The sequence below is a fragment of the Nematostella vectensis genome, chromosome 2 (genome assembly GCF_932526225.1).
Source record: "Nematostella vectensis chromosome 2, jaNemVect1.1, whole genome shotgun sequence".
In the NCBI taxonomy this organism is placed as follows: domain Eukaryota; kingdom Metazoa; phylum Cnidaria; class Anthozoa; order Actiniaria; family Edwardsiidae; genus Nematostella; species Nematostella vectensis.
In genome coordinates, this window is record NC_064035.1 from 4,797,765 (window position 1) to 4,821,124 (window position 23,360).

Sequence of the window (23,360 nt, forward strand, 5' to 3'; positions counted from 1 at the left end):
AATTTGGAATCGATAATATCCATCTAATCTATTTTGTATATGTAAAAAACGTTTTACTGTTCAACATGAAAAAATATAATTTGATGGGCCTACGAATGGGTTTTGGTGAGCATGCTACCTCCGCCTCACTCCTGCTAGCAGCAGAGCTTCTCGCGTCGCGTCTCTACGTTCTTTCGCGTGCTCGCTTGTTTGTGTCCTGCTAGCAGATTCCCTCCTGTGCAGATCTTTCTGTGTCTCTCGTTTTTGGCTGAAGGGTAAGGGGGGGGGGGGGGGGGGGAGTTTTCATTACATTCCCTACAAATTATGCAATGCGAGCATATATTATGTGCTAGCAATCGAGCATCGGCGAGAACTTGGGTACCATTCTGGACCGTGCAACTCTTTCGTCCAATAGCGCACCAGTACGCGTTCTTTTAAGGAAACAGTTTTACGTCAAACGACCGTCGTACTTACGTCATTTCGTTGCTAAGGCTGTCAAATGGCACAGCGCTCTGAGCGAAGTAACTATTTGTTCTCGACCCCTTTTAATCCAGCACAAAGACTAAAGCTATTTGTCATCGCTTGAGTTGTTTGCTTAGAGTAAAGCATTCCGGATGGTTGCCGAATGGATTCGCTGCTCATAAGGTATTTGATAGCCAAATTTTACTGAATTTTCGCTTTTTTGGCAGGGGGTCAATCGATATAGGTATATTCCTATAGTCATTACTCAATTCCGTGTTTTCCTCAGCCAGTTTGCTGTAGGAATGTTCAGATGATAAAATAATGAATTCGGTTTGTAAGTAAGTAGAAATGTACAATACTCGTCCTGTCCAGCTACAGCAATACCTGTACAGCTGTATTTTCATTACTTGCGCGCTACTTTGCCTGTTCTTGTGTTGTATCTTGGTTCGGTTATTACTTCATATGTTACTTGCGCGCTACTTTGCCTGTTCTTAGTCCAACTTTATGTGCAAGATAAAATATGCCTAGTGTTATATCTAAGTTTAGTGTTATATCTAAGTTCACTTATTACTTTATGTTACTTGCGCCCTGCTATGCCTATTTTTGTGTTGTATCTAAGTTCGCTCATTACTTCATGTGCGCGCTAATTTGCCTATTCTTGTGCTATGTATGTTAGTTATCGCTTATTACTTCATTGCTTGTTACTTGCGCCTTTGCCTATTCTTGTGCTGTATCTTAGTTCACCTTTATATGCGCGCTACTATGCTTATTTCGTACGTTTTACGCATTTCATGCCACTTTCGTTAAGTTAATTTTACTGTTGACACTTGTATTCACATAGTTACTAGAAAAAAACGGAGAAATGTGGGCACGGTGGTCTACACGGTGTAGCCAGAACATCGCTAAATGCTAATCGATGAATTCCGATAGATAGGCTATGAATCAAACAAGAAAAATACATATCTAAACCACTTTGATAATTCAATGACAGCGATTAGGAATTTGCGCAAAAGACTTTCTTTAATTGCACTCATCCTGCGCTTTTCATTTTAATACTAACATCTACCTACAAAAATTGAACTTCTTGGTTTGGCTTGGATGTTTATCTTTAAATAAAAAACTCATCAACGTCATCTGCATATGAAAACTCACCCTCCGCACATTTCGAGTCCCATTGTTGGTACTATAACTATAGTATATATGTATATAATTATACATTGTCCAGTCAAAGTACTTGTCGAACCGTAAGCATCACAATTTGTTTCACCGTTAACCCTATTCAGATCGGGGGGGGGATGGGGGGGGGGCTTTTGAGGCCCACATCAACTTAATACCTTTTGAGCTAGTAGGGCTAGAGCATTGAAATTTGACTACTTTTCCTAAAATTTATCTGAGATCAGTTTGGTGTTAACAAAATTTTAATATGTGTACCAAGTTTTGAGACGCAGGTTTCATGAAAATTAGGCAAAACGCCCGTTAAGATCAACTATTAATAAGACGTGCTTAACGCAAATCCATGTCATATAAACGTTTTATACCAAGTTTTTAAACATTTCTGGATTTTAGGGGGAAGGGGTGTTTTTTTTTGTGTAAATTTTTGACCTCGAAAGATTGCTTGTAAAAATAGCAAAAATACATTCATATCCACCTGAAATAACTAATAAAACTTGAAACGAAGATTGAATATTAAAAAGCTTTAGATTTTGCTACCCAGTTTTTATTAATTAAAATAAATAACTTTCATTAAGTCCAAGATGTCGGGTCCAAGATGGCGGTCCAAGATGTCGGGTCCAAGATGGCGGATCCAAGATAGCGGATGCTGATGTCACATAATTAGCTAAAAATCTCTGTGTTTTTTAAATTAACATCTAAATTTGGCAAAATCCTTTTTATATTTCTCTATTGTAAATAAAAAGTAGAAAACAACATTTTTGGGAAATATATTCAAATTATTGCTTTTATAAAGAGTCCATTCGCAAACGCGTATGCTTTATTAAAGGTACCATGCCAATCAATAACGTCACAGATGTCATTTATTGCTGTCATAGAAACAGTGTCACTAATAATTATTTCTAGTGCAAGATAATAAGATTGTTGAAAAAAGACATACGGAGATACATATCTAAAAAACAGAAATATTGCCCGTTTCTGTCATCGTGACGTCACAAAGACATTTTTTTAAGAATATCGGTCGCTTTTTGAATACGACTGATTATGATAACTTATTTGGATTTTATAGATGTTTTATGCAAAGGTTTCGAAAGATAGGCTATTTATAACTAAATGTCTTTAAATTAGAACACAATATATAATTTGTTCCTCTTTGTAGGATAATGATTCTTTCAAAATTTGGTCATAATTGCTCCAATGGTTCAAAGTACGGATGGGTGACCGAAAAGTCCCCCCCCCCCAGACCAGAAGTCATAACACTACATCCACAAGCACTTGTCCCGCCGTATTGTCTTTGTTCTCTTAAAAAATCTTTATGAATTCTGATTTGTGGTATCAATGGAACTGGACCCATGGCAGGACCATTTGTGATGATTATATTTAGTAACTATCTGGCGGCTGGGATATCGGCGAGTATGTCGTCCAAGGATTAGAAATGATCCGAAAAATAAACAGTTAGCCTAGAAGGGAAGCTTCTAATGAACAATAGCCTCCTTCGCAGGCGTTTTTAGGCAGGGGTCGCTCGCTCCCCGTCCACAAAGGAGGGGGAGCGAGCGACGCCTGCCTAAAAACGCCTGCGAGGGAGGCTAAATGAACAGTAGCTTACTCAATGACTGGTGGTAATGATGTTTTATCTGTGTCCCTTAGACCCTTTCGTAGGACGGGCGAACATCTCGACACCATATTCGCGCGGCTAAGGGTAAGATTTAAAAGTGTTCACCATAACCACACCCACAACTCCATAACCACACCCACGACTCCATACCCACACCCACGACTCCATAACCACACTCACGACTTTAAAACCGCTCCTATGACTTTATACCTGCACACAAGACTTCATAACCACATCCACGACTCCATACCCACACCCACGACTCCATACCCACACCCACGACTCCATACCCACACCCACGACTCCATACCCACACCCACGACTCCATAACCACACCAACGACTCCATAACCACACCCACGACTCCATACCCACACCCACGACTCCATACCCACACCCACGACTTCATAACCACATCCACGACTTCATAACCACATCCACGACTCCATAACCACACCCACGACTCCATAACTACACCCACGACTCCATACCCACACCCACGACTCCATACCCACACCCACACCCATGAGTTAATACTCACACCCATGACTCCATAACCACACCCACGACTCCATACCCACACCCATGAGTTAATACTCACACCCACGATTCCATACCCGACCCACGACTCCATACCCACCCACACGACTCCATACCCACACTCACGACTTTAAAACCGCTCCTATGACTTTATACCTGCACCCAAGACTTCATAACCACATCCACGACTCCATAACCACACCCACGACTCCATACCCACACCCAAAACTCCATACCCATTGTCTCCACGACCCAATAACCACACCCATGACTTCATACCCACATCCACTACTCCATACCCTCGTCTCCACGACTCAATACCCACAACCACGACTTCATATCCACATCCACGATTTAATGGTGAATATGGTTTATCTGCAGAATGAATTGGTGTTTAAGAAAGTGCATCCACACGTTGTTCGCCAGATCTGCTTTTATGCCTACTATGAAGACCTGGAACCAGGGACTGTCTGTAAGTCTGATCGACCGCTTAAAATCACTCCCCACGTTACCCAATTAATTACTCATCACATGACCGGCTCGATGTTGTCGATGATAAGTCACTAGCGTATGACACGAAAACAGATGTATTCGCATTTGTAAATTTTAGACTCTTTTTAGTCTTGGTTTTAAGAAGCAAATATCAAAAGATTAAGCAAGTTAGACACTTTAATCAGTTAGTTATTTGAGTGCCCTATAAACATGAGTGGTAATCTAACCTTGATGTTTGTTCGCAGTATATCGGCAGGACGCCAAGGGGCTCAATTGGTACGCCATACTCACAGGGTCCGTCAACATCTGCGTATCCCAGACCAGCAAGATCGAGGTGTGTGTTGAGATGGTAGCTATGACGAACCGGTCTGGAACAGGCGAATTTTGTCAAATATCCCCAGTCAAGGAAAGCAAACAATAGAAAGCCAGAGTACAAGGGTTTAAGTCCATTGGTATCGTTGTTGCGTACGAGAAATGTCAAAATCAAGTCTTTCTATAGATAAAATAAATTATAAGCTTGTCCAGACTGCGAGGCCAGTTAGTACAAGAGACCATGATGTAAGAGAACGAATCCCCCGTATTAGGGTATGTTCCAATGATGACGTCCGTAAAAACTATTTTTAGAACAAGCAGTTATTTTTAGATACGTTTCTGATTGGTTAGCGCTCACGTTTCCTAGCAACAAGAGTCTTACGCGCGATCACTTCTTGAGCAATGTGATCCGGCAAAGGATGTTTCGGAAATCTTTTTGACCGAAAATACCTTTCTTTTTTACGAACGCTGTAAAAATGATCTTCCATAGAGTACGCTGGTGCCAATCAACTGTTTCTGGGACATTGAAATGTATAAAGTGCGTGATTTTAGGCTCTGGGATCAACTTCCCCAGTAAAAGTTTTCACTGCTGATTCACAACAATCAATCATAAATCTGTGTTTACAAAACACAATTCTCTTCCAATTCCCTTTTAATGAAAAAGATACATTCAGAACTTAATACCATTATATTCACACCGATATTACAAATAAAAGATTTCAAGTCTAAAAGTCTAAAATGAAGTAAATCTTATTCCATTGACAAGGGTTTCTTGAGTGACATGATTTCTGAACATTTGGGTGAAAAATTGAAGTTCATTCATCTAAAAATGTTATAAATCAAAGAAAAATAAAGGCCTTCTTGTATTAAAATACATAACATAGACTATGAGAATGCCTAGGTATTCTATCTCACCGAATTGCATAGAATAAGAACTTTTTAGGAGTCTGCACGATGCATCTTGAATGAACTCCAAATTTACCGTCAACCCGACGTCTTCCCGTTCAATTATTTATATAACATTTAGATAACTGAACATAAGATAACTAAACAGATAACAGGACACCACCCCATGAGAAGCATTGTGATCATGAGCCTTGAAGAGCAGCTAAAAGGATAAAACAGGTAGCGAACGAAGTAAAGAAGTGCAGAGGGAAAAAAATTGGTGCGAAATTGTACTAGCTCGTGGTGCCCATAACCAAATATGGCGCGACGAACCATGTATGGATGCTATTATTGACTAGCTCGCGCAATCTAAAAATAGCTTTCTTGGACGTTATCATGGGCCACGGGGATTCGTTCTCTTATATCATGGTCTCTTGGTTAGTATTAATATCCTTGTCTGAGTTGTCGTCTAGGATACTGTGAAAGTCAATTGCTCGGTATACCCCTGTTTTTATGTCGTCTAGGACGCGGTAACATTGTGTTGTCTGGGTCCTGGAAGCACGTTTGGGGAATCTGTTTTGGATGGCTCTCCCAGGTATGTTATTAGCTTTATTGTAAACAATTAACAATTTATTCGCCAAAGGTTCAGTGAGTGGTGGTAAATAGTCCTTAGGGACTGAACTGAACATAATCATAAAAACAAAATAAGCGTTTTCGATACGTAACACACGCTTTTACATTAGAATATTTTCGAGAACTTTTGCAACAGACAGAAACTTACATTGAAATAGATCTGTCTCGCTAGTGTCATGCACAAACTGAAATACAAACGATTTTGAAACGTTTCCTGGCTGATCCACTCATCATCCCATGTTTGGGGAGTGGATATACTATCCATTATCCCGAGAAAGCGAGCCAATAAAAGGCCGCGTTCTTATGAATTTCTAATGAATCACAAGCTGCCAGTGCCACTTGTGTTCTGTAAATGAACCTCGTGTTGTTGTTGTTGTTGTAGAACCGCTACCGCCATCACTAACGACTATTGCGAATTGCTGTGTGTGAATGGCGAGTACTTGAAAACCATCTTTCAGGTAAGTTTGTTGTCGTCATTCCTGTTGTTACGGTTACGTTTCCCTTTTCTAGCCTATTGCAGTCTTGGCGAATTGTTTGTGTGTGTTTTGTTTGCTATTGTCATAGCTGCTATGATTGTCGATGCCATCCTTTGTTGCTTATTTGTCTCTTTCCTGGGTTAAATTTGTGTTGCTGTTTTTGGTGGTGGTGGTGGTATTGTTGCTGTCGGCTGTTGGTGAAGGAGCTCCTGTTTTGCTTTGTTTCTCTACTGTTCATTTTTAGTTATTGCACGCCGTTGTTGTAGCTATTGATTTAGCCTCCCCCGCAGGCTTCTCTAAACGTTAGAAAGCCCGAGAGCGAATAGTAATAGCTACGCGGGCTTCTTGAGTGGAACAGATTCCTTGCTTAGTGTGGAGGTGACAATACCAAATCTGAAAAAAAATTCCTGCTGCTTTCTGGGCAAAAGCGTTGCCCAGGGAAAAGGCTACTATCGATACTGTTCGCAGAACGTCCCTGTTCCATGATTTTTTTTTTACTTCTCGTAAAATATATTAGGTAATTCTTGATTAGGTAAAGATTGCTTTTTTGGCGGTAAAGTGTAGGCCCCCTGATCCTCTCCCCTCCCCCGTAGTCACGTGCCTAGGTGTTGAATGTATGGTCTGTGTTAACAGCAAAACAGACGTTACCTTGTGGGCATTGAACTTCCCGGAGAACAGTGCAACACCGTCGAGGTGACTGAGGCGGACGGTGAGTCAACGCTAAAGCTAGAACTTCAATTAGTCTAGAGGGTTTCTTTATACTTTGAGAACAGCGGCCGGCTGCATCACGTGTTTTACGCTTTTGTTTGCTCACCAATCAGTGGCTATTGTTTTTCTAAATGGTCTAAAAATGAGAGGCAAGCGCGGGAAATCTGTGGTACTCTCAAAAACGTTAGTGTCCAGACCTTACCAATATGACGGCAAGCAAAGGCGTAGTTTGGCCGAAATCCTGCAAGTTAACGTGGAAGTTCCCGACTTACACGATTCTAAGGCGAAGTACTTCCGATTTTTTAAAAGACGGAAAGGCGGCCAAACGAATCAAATATGGTATGTAATGGCCGAACGAGCTTAATAAACAACGAGGGTTTTCAAAACACAATTATTTGACGGTTTTGTGTACGATACTTGCACGCGGTAGGTCAGGTCGGTTTTGGATTTTTTGAACAGGTATTAAAATACTGGCTGCTCTCTACAGTAAATCTCTTCCGCTTGTCAAGTTTTGTTTAAACTCTGGACGAGAAATTGATAATGCATTTATTCCGTGTGAACAGCCTGTGTTAATGATAAACAATCGCAGGGAATTATGAAATGTGAAACAGTTCAATTGGAATTTGATAAGATAGAATAGATGTAAACATTTATCTGTCAAAACTGTTTTAGAGAACAGTCCTGGAGTTGAAGATGTTGGAGTGCCCCTTCATGACAACAAGGTAGGCCGCGTGGCAGCAGCCTTCATTCGAGTAGTAGCTTTTCTATTGGACCATTCACGATCTGAATTTCCAAATCTTCTATTTGTAGAAGCTCTCGCAGATTATGCTTAATGCTGCAGTCGTCCTGCATAACAAGATGGTCAAGTCTGCACCTCACCTTTTTAAAGAGCGTTCCTGCAACTCAGGGACGTTCCCTGATTGTTTCGCTGGGAGCGAGGCGGTGGACTGGCTGTTGGATAGCTCCAGACAAGTCCACAGTCGATTCCATGCCGTCTCTGTATTCCAGGCTCTGTTGGAAGAAGGCGTGATTTCTCATGGTACCTGTATTTGAATGCATCCGTGCCCAAACAATAATGATAATCACGTTAATTTGGCTATTGCTTTGACCAACTTGACCATCATTACCGTGACAAGCGTGACAATTATTACCGTTACCAGCGTGACAATCATTACCGTGACCAGCGCGACAATCATTACCGTGACCAGCATGACAATCATTACCGTGACCAGCGCGACAATCTTTACCGTGATCGGCGTGACAATCATAACCATGACTAGCGTGACCATCATAACCTTGACCAGCGTGACCATCATTACCGTAACCAGTGTGACCATCATTACCGTGACCAGCGTGACCATATTACCGTAACCAGCGTGACCATCATTACCGTGACCAGCGTGACCATCATTACCGCGACTAGCGTGACCATCATAACCGTGACCAGCGTGACCATCATTGGTGTGATCAGCGTGTTCAGCATTAACGTGATTAGAGTCACCATCATCACCGTGACCACTATGAACATCATAACCTATCATAACCATGACTAGTATAACCATCGTTACCGTGACCATCATAACCGTGACCATTATTATACAGTGACTAGCTTGACCATCATTACCGTGACCAGCGTAACCATCGTTACCGAGATCAGCGTGACCATCATTACCGTGACCAGCGTGACCACCATTTCTGTGACCAGCGTGACCATCATTACCGTGACTAGCGTGACCAACATTGCTGTGACCAGCGTGACCATCATTACCGTGACCAGCGTGACCATCATTGCTGTGACCAGCGTGACCATCATTACCGTGATCAGCGCGACAAACTTTACCGTGATCAGCGTGACCATTATTACCGTGACCAGCGTGGCCATCACATCATAACCGTGACCAGCGTGACCATCTTTACCGTGACCAGCGTGGCCATCATTACCGTGACCAGCTCAACTTGACCATCATTACCGTGACCAGTTAACGTTTGACGGCACAAACTTGATTTTCATCATATTACTGCTACTCTCATTACCCGGCGAGTCATTAACATACCATTTGATTTGACATACAGTGACCCATGAGTATGTATTCAAGGACAGACACCACCTCTATTACCGATTCTCCCACAAAAAGCTACAGGTCGCTGAGAGAGAGTTCCCCGCACACAAAGATTTCGAGGAAGTGATGGGCTACCTGTGTAATATTGGTCCTGACGCAGTCTTCAGAATGGCCTTACGAACTCCGTGAGTGCTAAAAATAGTTTTCCTTAAAACCACCTGGGCTGTACAACTGGAAACATCATTGATTGAAAAAAATTGATATTTTCTGTTCTCTTTGTAACATAATACTTATTCCTTTCCAGACCCAACGCCCGGAGCCAGGAGGACGTGGACACTATCTATGAGGAACTCCTACGCATCAAATCTCTGTCATATATCTCGAGCACGGTGCGCTAGCAAAATTCCAATTTAATTTATTTTTATTTAATTTTTCAGATACTAAAATATCTGATAATTCCTGCACTAAATAAGTAACATGGTGACACATTTGGTCATGACGTGAATTAGGTGAAAAAGGAAATGGCCGCAGCTGTAGTACTGGAATCATGCGAGCACAAGGGAACGGTCCGTAAGTAACACGACAACCAGAGACATAACTAGTCGTATGACTCCTAATATCAATACAGATAATAGACACGAAATACATCAATAGCATGCCCTTTTTAGTACATGCTAGGAGTGAATATAAAATTAATCATGAGCAACTGTGTCATTATTATATGGGAATCCCCTCCGGATAGGGCCTTTAACACGTGACATTCATTTTTGTCCAATCATTTATCCTTCTTCAATCATTCACCCTTCTTCATCCTTATTCCATCATTTATTCTTGTTCATTTGTCCTTGTTCAATCATTTATTCTTGTTCATTTATCCTTGTTCAATCATTTATCCTTGTTCAATCATTTATTCTTGTTCATTTATCCTTATTCCATCATTTATTCTTGTTCATTTATCCTTGTTCAATCATTTATTTTTGCTCATTTATCCTTATTCCATCATTTATTCTTGTTCATTTATCCTTGTTCAATCATTTATTCCTGCTTAGTGTTCAATCAAGGAGACGAAGGGGATTCCTGGTACATAATCCTCAAAGGTTCCGTCAATGTCGTCGTGTTAGGAAAGGTTAGACCACTCTCACTATGCATTACCAGATATGACGACGCTTTTACCATCTCTTACAAGTAAGCTAGAGTATGACAGGTTTGCTATTGAGACTGGTCGCATTCTCGCTAATGCTCTCTAAGAACATTTGTTACACCTAAATGGGGCTGTTCGCTTACGAAAATGGGCTTCCAATAAGCGACCACGCTTAGGCAACCACAAATGAGGAGGGAAATTAGCGAGAGATATTAGCCAGTTGTAGTTATTTTATTTATTACAATGATTACTTCGTTCCAAATGATTTCGCGTAATACGCAAATCCGCTAACACAAATATGAATCGTTCGATTGGTCGCTTATGTCAACTCTAACAGATTTTAAAGCATGACTTGAGCTTACCAGAGCGCTCCTAATGAAAGCTTCACTGCAGCTACATACGACACTCTTATTACTGTTTCTCTACAGGGCATTGTGTGCCAGCTACATACGTGGGATGATTTTGGGAGGCTTTCACTGGTCAACAACGCACCGCGGTAATCTATTGCACGTAATCATTACCATAACAAGCGTGACCATCTTTACCGTGACCAGCGTGACCATCATTACCGTGACCAGCGTGACCATCATTACCGTGACCAGCGTGACCATCATTACCGTGACCATAACTACTGTGACCAGCGTGACCATCATTACCGTGACCAGCTTTACCGTTATTACCATGACCAGAGTGACCATCATTACCGTGACCATAACTACTGTGACCAGCGTTACCATCATTACCGTGACCAGCTTTACCATTATTACCATGACTAGCGTGACCATCATTACGGTGATTAACGTGACCATCATTACCGTGACCAGCGTGACCATCATTAGCGTGACCAGCGTGACCATCATTAGCGTGACCAGCGTGACCATCATTACCGTGACCATAACTACTGTGACCAGCGTGACCATCATTACCGTGACCAGCTTTACCGTTATTACCATGACCAGCGTGACCATCATTACCGTGACCAGCGTGACCATTATTACCGTGACCAGCGTGACCATCATTACCGTGGCCAGCGTGACCATCATTACATCGACCATGTGTTAATGACTTTGTTAGATGATGTGTTGGCCTGTGTCAGTCGGCAAGACCAGCTCACTCAGTATATATCATTCATAGTGCTGCGAGCATTGAAACCTGCGAGGATAACTGTCATTTTCTACGCGTAAGCAAGGAGACCTTCGATAATATACTCAAGGTAACTAATAAGTCTTCGCTAACGATGATTAGCTGATTTTCCTTTCTTGTATTTGCATTTGCTAAAGAAACTGAATATAAAACGATGTTCAAAATAGAGTATCCCGCACCCCATCCCACCCATGCCACAATACCGTATAACTGTCATAATACCGTATAACTGTCACAATACCGTATAACTGTCACAATACCGTATAACTGTCACAATACCATAGAACTGTCTATCCATTAAGTAGAATTCCTGCTCCTTTATACCCACAGTTGATGATTACTTATTTCCCATTTACTTTTTCAGGATGTGGAGTCAAGCAGCCTCGTTTTGAAGGAGCACGGAAGTGATGTGCTGGTTCTAGAGGAATTCAAGGATCGTGTCCCTGTCAACGAAAAGGGCCAGTTCAAGGAGAAAAGGTGTTACACGGATTGACTAAAAATTGAACGCGAATTCATTATGAGATGAGTGTGTGAGATAAGTTATATTTCACCTACTAATACCCAAGTGTGACCATCATTGCAATAGCAGTACCTATTGTTGCGCGTTGCCTGATGGCAGTACCTATTGTTGCGTGTTGCCTGATGGTTGTGCCTATTGTTGCGTGTTGCCTGATGGCAGTACCTGTGTTTGCGTGTTGCCTGGTGGCAGTACCTATTGTTGCGTGTTGCCTGGTGGCAGTACCTATTGTTGCATGTTGCCTGATGGCAGTACCTATTGTTGCGTGTTGCCTGATGGCAGTACCTATGTTTGCGTGTTGCCTGATGGCAGTACCTATTGTTGCGTGTTGCCTGATGGCAGTACCTATTGTTGCGCGTTGCCTGATGGCAGTACCTATTGTTGCGTGTTGCCTGATGGCAGTACCTATTGTTGCGTGTTGCCTGATGGCAGTACCTATTGTTGCGTGTTGCCTGATGGCAGTACCTATTGTTGCGTGTTGCCTGATGGCAGTTGCTATTGTTGCGTGTTGCCCGATGGCAGTACCTATTGTTGCGCGTTGCCTGATGGCAGTACCTATTGTTGCGTGTTGCCTGATGGCAGTACCTATTGTTGCGTGTTGCCTGATGGCAGTACCTATTGTTGCGTGTTGCCTGATGGCACTATTGTTGCGTGTTGCCCGATGGCAGTACCTATTGTTGCGCGTTGCCTGATGGCAGTACCTATTTTTTAGCTATTACGCCGTTATGGCCGGTACAGCCAGTAAAATGGTAGACTACCTGCTCCAGATCCCTACCAACAAGGAAACAGAGAAGATCGTCAGGGTCGCTGGTGAGATTTTATCACAAATAAACTCTCTTATCTTAATTGTAAAAACAATTGAGAAAAGAAATCTTAACTCATATGTCGTCTCCAACTGCAAAACCGCTTTCTGGCCCCCGTCATTCAAACGGGGGCCTTGCGGAGAGGTGGCGTGATTGGAAGCCATTTTAGTGCTAGCCAATAAAACGCTTCGAGCATTTTGAATGACGGAATCCAGAAAACGATTAGCAGGATTCATACAAAGTAGTATCGCTGCAATTTGAACAAGAAAAACATCTTTTAATAACAATTTTGCAAAGCGTTGACGATGAACTTGTAATAGTCTAAACACAATCGAACATGGCAGACAGAGAAACTACAAAATACTCTGTATGATAGTATTCATTTCTTTATGTTCGCATCAGATGACTTCTTGGTGGACTTCTTGCTAACTTATCCCATCTTCATGAAACCCGAAAGCTTTTGCCTCGAACTCTTCACGAAATATCCTTTTTAACAAGATAAAATGTTTATTCAAAAATGGGATTTTCAGTGTTCTCTATAAACTATTCCGCGAGAAACTGAAAAATAAGAGAGGTGTCATTTAAGAAACAATGCTAGCTTATCTCCTTTGTATAAAGACTCTCATTCTTTTGAGTTGTTGGCGTATTTGAGGAAGTTGATGAGAGGATGTTGTGGTATACATCTTGTGGTATACAGACTGTTTTCCCTTAACTCGTTGTTACGTATGAGGCTACTGACACGACACCAAAGCCTAGCGACGTTTCCACTGAGTGCAGAACAAAAAAGCAAGCCGTGGAACACCGAATTCTGGTAAAGAAAAGGTAAATAATGTTTTTCTTTATCGTCACCGATCACCATCACAACGATCACTATCACTATCATTCTCCACCCACCAACACCATCATCAAAATAACTACTACCACCACCATCACCACCACCACCATCAACATCGCCATCGTCATCAATATCACCATCACCAATCATCATCTTCTACCACCACATTACAAATCATTATTATTATTGCCATTATTATCGTTTTCATCATAATCACCACCATTGCAGTAATCTTCATCATCGTAATTACTGTTAATGTATAAGCTAAAAAAATTATTGCTTATTAGTTGTTGTAGGGTGTCTCAATTTCATGATTGATTTCTGTTGTCGTAGGGTGGCCCCACATCGTTATTATTGGTTTCTGTTATCGTAGGGTGGCCCAGGTTCTACTACAGATGTTGCGTCTGGCTAAAAACCTTCTGCTCAAGGAGCAAGGCTGCATTTCTCTTATTCTCGTGAGATATTGTCATAATTCCTCACAGTTCATAATTCCTACCGTGTCGAATCATTCATTAAGCCATCAGTTATGCTTCCGATTTTCGCAGGATGTTATGCGCTGTATTCTAAACGATAACCTTCAGGATGAATACGAAGCCCTTAAGAAGGCCATTGCATCACAGAAACGGTAACTATACAAGATTTATGAGATATAGACAAGATCGAGAAGAGGGTGCTAGTACGTGGTACTAGTAATTGTAACTAGATAGGTAACTATAGTTCTTTATCAGATATGTTGAGGGTTTCTTGGGAGTTTAGAGGTAGCAAGGGTTTGTTTATGACGAGTGCAGAGGATGTTGAGGGTTTCTTGGGAGTTTAGAGGTAGCAAGGGTTTGTTTATGACGAGTGCAGAGGATGTTGAGGGTTTCTTGGGAGTTTAGAGGTAGCAAGGGTTTGTTTGTGATGAGTGCAGAGGATGTTGAGGGTTTCTTGGGAGTTTAGAGGTAGCAAGGGTTTGTTTATGACGAGTGCAGAGGACTTCTGTATTCGCCGCCTTGTGTACACATTTTTAGCACATTCATGTAATACGGCATTTCTTTGTTACATTTTAGAGAACCGGCCAACGATGAAAAAATCAAGACACATGTTCCAACGGTTAGTAATGCTATAAAAGAAGTTTAACTATCAAGCATGAACAGAATACTCGTGCCTGGATGGAGTAAATAGATTATGACACCGAAAGGGCTGATGCAGCGACCAGAAGGAGGGCTAAAATAATAATTATTTTGGTCAAATCACGCAAGTAGGTCAGTTTATATAGCCAAAAACATTGTCTGGACTGGTGATGGTGATGGTGGTGACAATGATATTGATGATTACGTCGACGGCGATAATGGTGATGATGGGGACTATGTTGAAGATGATTATCATAATAGAAATGTCGTATTCCAGCGACGCACCATGTCCTTTTCATCCCGCCGCGGGGGCACTGCCGACCTCAAGCAGCCAAGGAGGAGCAAAATGACACCAATAGAAAAAGATGACTACGGTAAGACAGCTCTTATTACACTAGCAACAGAAAAACCGCTCAAGTTTGCCCTAGCAACAAAAAACGGTTCAGTTTGCCCTAGCAACAGTAAGATGGATCAGACGAATTTAGCTTTTACCACAGCTTGCCCTGACATGAGCCAGACGGCTCTCGTTTGCCCTAGCTAAAGTGCAATGAGCTCTGGGTGCAGGGATATATATATATATATATATATATATATATATGAAAAACCACCTTTTAATATTGTGCTCTCAAATTCAAATTCATCCTCCCTAAGCTATTTATAGAACATTGCTATAAAGGAATGATTTTTGACGTGTGATGTCGGTGTTAGTGACATTCCGCGTGTACTGCGCGGACCACACGTACAGCACCGTGCGCATGCGCTATGGGGACACGGCACAGATGATCGTGGACACTGCCAAGGAGAGACTTCTTCTTGGGGACGACTGCGTCCTCTGCGAGGTGAAATCATCCGGAGGTGAGACGAAGATCTATTATTCACCACATATCCCTCCCCTCTCCCTCTTCTACAGTTACAGTTGCGCGCTACCGTGGCCAACGGTAAGGTCAGAATCTTTATTCTGGTAATTAAGGCGACAGTGTTTAGAGCTGCTTTTTTTCTTAAACAGATAAAAAGTTTTGAACTTCATGTCAATCGAAAAAATGATTTTCCTATGCTAATTGGTGTGTAAAAGAGCATTTGTTTTGGATTTTACCAAACTTCAGCTCCTGCGTTTCGAAACTGTTCTACAGTATAGTTGGGCGATTGCTAACTCAATTTTCGCCAAGTGTGCTTTGCGGGACCGCTCCGCCTCCCTGGAGGTCTTTAATTAAACATTCTTACCAAAATTATGACTCCTAAATAATCAAGAAAAAAGCCCAAGTTTCTGAATGTTTTCTCTTTTTGTTTATCAGAACGTCTTGTTTTCCAAGGCAATGAAATAAGCGTCATTACGAGGATAAGCATCAACAGCAAACTATTCATCGCGCCTAAAGAGCATATTGATTCACTGGTAAGTGTACTGAACGACATGTGACAAATAAAGAAGATAATAAAATGCTATTTAATGCATACAGGGAAACCCAGATAACCCGAACTTCCTGCAGAGTGAAACCCAGATAACCCGAACTATCTGACAGTGAACCCAGATAACCCAAACTATCTGACAGTGAACCTAGATAACCCGAACTATCTGACAGTGAACCCAGATAACCCGAACTATCTGACAATGAACCTAGATAACCCGAACTATCTGACAGTGAACCTAGATAACCCGAACTATCTGACAGTGAACCCAGATAACCCGTACTATCTGACAGTGAACCAAGATAACCCAAACTATCTGACAGTGAACCTAGATAACCCGAACTATCTGACAGTGAACCCAGATAACCCGAACTATCTGACAATGAACCTAGATAACCCGAAGTATGTGACAGTGAACCCTGATAACCCGAACTCCCTGCACGAAATCCAGATAACCCGAAGTCCCATCACATTGAACCGTTTGAATTGTTTGCGTCTCCCTTTGAGGGCTCGAGATAACAGGGGACACTTCAACGAGATAAAGTAGAGCTGAGGCAAGTCAGCAACGCCGATTCTGAGCACGCGCACCTTTCTTGGTGCCGCTCGCGTTGACTTGCTCCTCTATTTACTTTTATCTCCTAGGTGGGCAGAGCCGTAGCAGGCCACGTAAAATTGGGGAGCACAATACATTAACATTAAGAAAATATTGGGGGAGGGCACAGATACTGGTCATTTACTTGTAATTTTTGAAAATAAGTACGGTCCTGGTTGGTATCCTCATTTTTTGGTTAGGCATGCGTAGTAAGTGTTTAGCAAAAGAGTTTATATTTGCCAGGCACAAATAAGAACTTAACTACGATTTTTATCCTAAGCTCAACGTTGATAAGTTGTCCACAACCTTCCGAAACTACTTGCGTTGTTAACAGTCAACTTCCCGCTAGACACAAAGTGCTGCAGCTCCATTAAATTTGTTAACCATCGATAGCTGTCAATAGAGAAAATTAAGAGTAGAGAAGATGGCCAGCGTGTTCGATCCCGGATAGGTACTCAATAACACCATAAGCAACATACCCAAACCTCGTAATTCCGTCATTTGATTCGGTATCCATTTTCATAACAGACGCCACTGATGGAGCAGGAGGGGCCGGAGTGTGGGACACGCCTAATTGAGGTGATCAGCTCGCGGGAGATCGCGTATTACCTGACGCAGTACGAGTACGAGTTGTTTGAGCGATGCAACATCGTAAGTATTGGCATCACATGCAACATCGTAAAGTACACAGTACACGTAACATCGTAAAGTACACACAACACCTGTAACACCGTAAGTACACACAAAACATGCAACATCTTTAATATTGGCATTACATGCAACACCGTAGTACTGACACCACATGCAATATGGTAAAGTACACAATACACGTAACATCGTAAGTATACAGAACACATGTAACACACTAATTAATACTTTTCATTTGCAAACTAACCTCTACTATCTATCTGCGCTTTACTTTTAATCGATATATCTTTTCTTTACAGTACGAGTTTATCTACCAGTCATTTGATCGTGAAAAATTTGGTCAGATCAGTGCTAACCTAGATATCTGCTTGAGCCGTTTTAATGAGGTATGTCAGATCATCAGAGTGCCAGCTTGGATATTTGCTTGATTCACTTTAATTAGGTATATCCGATGTATGAATGCCTTCTCGCCTGCCGACTAGCCATTTGTGTGGCAGAGAGGTCACTTATGGCTCATTTTAACTTGGGACAACTTTTTGAAAAAGCGTTCACTACTGGGTGTATGTAGTCATATCTCATGTTTACATGTACAATACTGGGAGTGTACCTGTTTCAGATACCTGGCAGTGATATATCGTGTTTTGGTGTTTCCAGGTTGCTTGTATGTAGTCATATCTCATGTTTGCATGTACAACACTGGGAGTGTACCTGCGTGAGATACCTAATATATCGTTTTTTTGTGTTTCCAGGTGCACTACTGGGTCATTACTGAGATCTGTCTTGCAACACAGCTCAGCAAAAGAGTCTTCCTCTTGAAAAAATTTATCAAGATTGCAAGCTAGTAAGTCATCACTTAGTGGGAGAGGGAAGGGGGCAAGCTTGTAAGTCACTTAGTGGGAGAGGGATAGGGGCTAGTAAGTCACTGAGTGGGAGGGGGAAGGGGGCCAGTATGTCACTTAGTGGGAGGGGGAAGGGGGTAAGCTAGTAAGTCACTTAGTGGGAGAGGGAAGGGGGCAAGCTTGTAAGTCACTTAGTGGGAGAGGGAAAGGGGCTAGTAAGTCACTGAGTGGGAGCGGGAAGGGGGCCAGTATGTCACTTAGTGGGAGGGGGAAGGGGGTAAGCTAGTAAGTCACTTAGTGGGAGAGGGAAGGGGGCAAGCTTGTAAGTCACTTAGTGGGAGAGGGAAAGGGGCTAGTAAGTCACTGAGTGGGAGCGGGAAGGGGGCCAGTATGTCACTTAGTGGAAGGGAGAAGGGGGTAAGCTAGTAAGTCACTTAGTGGGAGGGGTAAGGGGGTAAGGTAGTAAAGCACTTAGTGGGAGAGGGAAAGGGGTAAGGTAGTAAGTCACTTAGTGGGAGAGGGAAGGGGGTAAGCTAGTAAGTCACTTAGTGGGAGAGGGAAGGGGGTAAGGTAGTAAAGCACTTATTGGGAGAGGGGAGGGGCAAGCTAGTAAGTCACTTAGTGGGAGAGGGAAGGGGGTAAGCTAGTAAGTCACTTAGTGGGAGAGGGAGAGGATGGGGTAAGTTGGCAAGTCAATCCTCTTCAGTAGAAATTTGAGGTTTATGTGACAGGACACTCCCATTTTGGTATCGTTTTTATCTTTTCTCAAAATTCATTTCTAATACTAAACCTTGAGATTTTATGTTTTGAATGTACTAAAATACTTTATCAACTATGAATATTGCTGGTGCTTTTACAGCTGTAAGGACTACAAGAATTTGAACTCTGCATTCGCCATTATCATGGCACTGAACTGCGCCGCCATCAGCCGTCTCACTCAGACATGGGAGGTGAGTAACGACTGACCCCTCCCCTCCCATGTTCGGAGAACAGCTGTACTTTACTAGCTTACTTATTACTTACTTACTCATTTGTCTGCACAAATAATTACTTGGGCATGGTCCGGGTCTCATTACGCCATATTTCTTGTGCATGTATATAATTGCTACATCAATGGCAAGCCATAAAAGTCCATGGTAGTTGACTGCCATGAAATAGCATTAACTACTATAGCGGTCCATGGTTGCCAATAGTAGTCAATCGTAAGCTATGGCGGTCTATTCTAGTTCACTACATGCAATGCTGCTACTATTGTGTAAACATAACCGTTTCTTCCCGATTTTATGAGAAAATAATAATTCAACTTTGCCTTTGTGTTTTTGATTATAACAGAAAATACCGAACAAGTATAAAAAGCTGTACAGGGAGCTCGATGCAATTCTGGTGAGTGCTCACCAGCGTTAATTATACAGTGTTGCTTTGTTTGTGAAATCGTTATCTTCTCTTCTCTTCTCTCGTAGGACCCGTCCGGGAACCATAGAGTCTACAGACTTGTTGTCGGTAAGCGGACTATCTAAGCCGGGGTAGATTTTAGTTCCTTGTAACTGCATTTTTCTCATGTACATTTGTGCCGATATTTCAGCCAAGATGAAACCCCCAGTAATACCGTTCATGGTCCTTATCGTGAAAGGTATTGCACCGTAAAACTTTTATTTTTTCCTTCGGCTTATGTAACATTGTTAGGTCGCCTTCCTTTTTCTCGAAAATTTTCATTTCTCTCATCCTCTTGGTTTTTTTTCACATTCAAGACATAACAATCATAAACTATGGGAACAAGACATTTGTGAATGAACTTGTCAATTTCGAGAAAATGGTAAGTGGGTTCCTTCTACTCTGTGATCATTTTAGACTTAGACTGACACATACCTTGGTAAAAGTTAGCTCCTTCTGTTGTTATCTTAGTGATTAACGTTAACACTGATACATACCCTAATTGTATACCATGGTAAGTTAGCTCCTTCTGTTGTTATCTTAGTGATTAACGTTAACACTGATACATACCCTAATTGTATACCATGGTGAGTAAGTTCCTTCTGTTGTTACCATATATTAGCGTTACACTGATACATACCCTCATTGTCAACAGCGGATGATAACCATCAGCTTAAGACTCGTGGAGTATTGCCGGAGCGCGCCTTTTGGTAAGCTAGCAGGAACACGTGGGGATACGATTTTGATAGTACTTAAAAGTACTATACCCGGGATTATCACCTCGCGGTGAGCGCTATCACGTACGAGAACAGCTACGCCGATTTCTTTCCCTTTTTTACTTTTAGCCATCGCACTTGAATCTGTGCAACCTTTGTTTCAATACTTACATAGTTTTGGTTTTACTTTCGTGGGATTCAGGGTCCACGCTTACACCATTCTATCTTTTAGATACTCCGGCGCCTTCCTCGTTGAAGATACCTTCTGAAGTGCCATCTTATGTCAGGTCGGTATTATGCCTTTAATTTGTTCCCTTTTCTTTCTTATTACTGTATTTTCATTTATATCTCATCGACCATGTATGGGAATGTCCGCGTGGGCGTGATTTTTGTGGGCGTGGCCGCATGGGTATGTTCTTTGTGTGCGTGGTTCGCGCATTTATGACGTGCTTTGCATTAGTATGGTATGAATGGGCGTGGTCCGTATGCGTATAATATGTAAGGTTGTGATCTGTTAATGCTTGTGGTACCAGGGCAAGTGATCCGACGAAGGGCTCTATATTATTATGTTTGATACGTTTTAAGCTGATAAATTTCTTCAATTTAGCGTGGCGTTGTAGAAAAGCGTTTGGCGTACCCTTTAACTAATATCTACTCTCCTTTAGAAACTTGCAAGTGATCGATAACGGAAAGACCCTGACGCAGCTGTCCTATCGCCTGGAGCCCCCTACCAATAACTGAGCAGCAAAGAGCTACAAGGACACATAAATGTCTATACCTTGAGATGGATTTGCTTTTTTGCTCTCTAGGCAGTTTTTGGCCGCTTTTCTTTGTATTTCGCCTGTTCGATCAAGCATCAGATTCGAATTTGGCGCACTGAGCCGTGTCACGTGACACAGTAAATGGCCGAACATTCTGCGATATGGTCAATCAACAGTCTCGAGCACAGAGGGATAAGGGTGGTTATTTTATTTTGCTTGAAAATTTAATGACAATGAAACGAAAAATGTTCATAAGTCGCCTATGAACATTCTTCGCTTTTGGAATTTGGAATTGCTATCCTACAGTGTTAGGGTAACAGACTCTTGGTGGCACCCCTATGCCCAAACAAGAACTGAGTACCCTCCCCCCATCCCGGGACGTACTTCTCTAAGCTGTGCATCCAGTCTGCCACGATGCAGTCAGTGTAAGACTTGGGTCGGGGACAGCAGCGCGCTTCTTCGATGCGATGAATACCGTCATCACTGACTCCTCCATTGGTGTTTCGATAAAGACCGTTGATGTAAATAGTCTTGCTGCAGCATGTGGAATAGCCTTCATTGTCAAAACTGCTCAACCAGTTTGTGATGGTGCATCCCTTAAGTTGGTCGGTAAGGGCCACCAGTAGGACCAGCACCTGACAGATGAATGAAGATGATACTTCTAGGATGCGAGATAAAGTCCTAACTTAAAGCCGCATTGTCACCAGTTTACTTCCGGTCGATTACGTAACAATCTCCGATGATTTTTAACGGAAAACGCGAAAAATATTTCAAAATATTAAAAGCATTGTGTCTATTGGAAGTTTCTTTGCGGATGTGATTGATAATTTAGAGCGGATGGCCTGTTAAATATCTCGGATTCTAATAGATTCTTTTGTCTTTTAACGGTTGAGGTTCCCGTCGGACCTGACAATGCGGCTGTAAGTTTTCAAATCCTTTTAAGGGAATTGAAGTTGATTGAAATTTGAGTTTTCTAAAGAGCTTTAAAAATTGACGCTCATTTTCTTGGCCGCGCGAAAGGGAATTGAACCGAGGTTATCTTTTTCTTTTTTTTTCTTTTTTTTTTTCCAGCCATTCGACAACAAATTTCAGTACAAAAACTACGTAGTAGTTTCAATGCTATTCTTCCGGGTTTGTGTGAGGCCATTGGAACATATAGGAAAACAAGCCATTCTCCTCGCGTAACATGCGTTACCAATCTGTTTAGTGGCAATGTAGAAGAGAAGCTTATAAGGTCTCGAAGTGGCCATGTTTGCAATGCTTTATTGTAATATGAAAGGACAAGCAAAGAACAGGAGCTTAAAGCTTCAAATCTTTTGAATCCTCATGTAAAAGCAAACGCCCAGGGAAAATGTGAAATGAAAGAGTCTGAACCATTCATTTGTGTTTTGATTTAGATGACATAGAGTCTCTAATGAATGATTATGTTGTTGAGCAAGAGCCCCAAGGGCGTAAGCGCCGTTTGAATGATGCACCCAATGGCCCTGTAAACATAAGTGGTAGCTGCAATATTACTATTAATTACTTCTAGTTGTAGGTTCTATAACCTACCTATCGTAACTTGATCAATGATTAAAGTGAGGGCGAAATAAAGTGCTGTTTGTGAGTAGTGAATTAAGTCCGAGGACTGGAACAAAATTAATTCAGTTCAGGGACTGTTGTCCCTGAACTGAATTAATTTTGCCCCAGTCCTAGTACTTCACCCCCAGCTCTTACCTGCTAAATTCAATACCATCCCCGTCTTTTTGACACTGGACTAGACCAGATTTCAAGTATCATCATGTGACCAAATTTAAGTAATCTGGTTGGCTGGCGTTCTGCTGAATGTATGACAACGTATGACAACGTTTCCTATTGTTTTTATACGAAATTGGAAGACGAATTATGGAAAGACATTTCACAATAACCATCGAAAAACGAAGGTTGCACTTCATTTAGCAAATTCAATCAAAGATATCCATTATTTCCGAAAATTTGCCGATGGAAATGGTTAATTTCAGTCACTTTGCTGCTAATGGCACAATAGCCGCTGAAAGAGACTCTTTAGTGTTCTGTATGTTCCCTTAGAATGAAAGTTCTATCTATGA

At 41.8% G+C, this 23,360-nt stretch overlaps 1 protein-coding gene across 4 annotated transcripts; it reads left to right on the plus strand.

Annotated features, from left to right (window-relative positions):
• The first annotated feature begins 537 nt into the window (after nucleotides 1-537).
• LOC5508916 (rap guanine nucleotide exchange factor 4) lies at nucleotides 538-22,866 on the plus strand. 4 transcript variants are annotated; one of them, XM_048723843.1, is made up of 36 exons: nucleotides 540-624; nucleotides 3,259-3,310; nucleotides 4,147-4,237; nucleotides 4,503-4,591; nucleotides 5,979-6,049; nucleotides 6,470-6,545; nucleotides 7,197-7,272; nucleotides 7,944-7,993; nucleotides 8,082-8,310; nucleotides 9,345-9,516; nucleotides 9,636-9,720; nucleotides 9,841-9,901; nucleotides 10,381-10,457; nucleotides 10,901-10,968; nucleotides 11,607-11,685; nucleotides 11,980-12,092; nucleotides 12,845-12,942; nucleotides 13,338-13,416; nucleotides 13,659-13,757; nucleotides 14,144-14,225; nucleotides 14,316-14,395; nucleotides 14,820-14,862; nucleotides 15,160-15,256; nucleotides 15,591-15,737; nucleotides 16,175-16,272; nucleotides 17,407-17,529; nucleotides 17,826-17,912; nucleotides 18,276-18,367; nucleotides 19,225-19,315; nucleotides 19,698-19,748; nucleotides 19,826-19,865; nucleotides 19,948-19,995; nucleotides 20,114-20,178; nucleotides 20,452-20,506; nucleotides 20,745-20,799; nucleotides 21,178-22,866. In XM_048723843.1, exons 1-36 carry the CDS (start codon nucleotides 605-607, stop codon nucleotides 21,251-21,253), a joined length of 3,015 nt encoding a protein of 1,004 aa, XP_048579800.1. In that variant the 5' UTR covers nucleotides 540-604; the 3' UTR covers nucleotides 21,254-22,866. The 4 variants fall into 4 exon arrangements, with proteins under 4 accessions (XP_048579801.1, XP_048579800.1, XP_048579803.1 ...); XM_048723844.1 differs by lacking the exon at nucleotides 19,948-19,995 and having other exon boundaries at nucleotides 538-624; XM_048723846.1 differs by lacking the exons at nucleotides 540-624; nucleotides 3,259-3,310; nucleotides 4,147-4,237; nucleotides 4,503-4,591 and adding an exon at nucleotides 5,846-5,891.
• The last annotated feature ends 494 nt before the right edge of the window (nucleotides 22,867-23,360 follow it).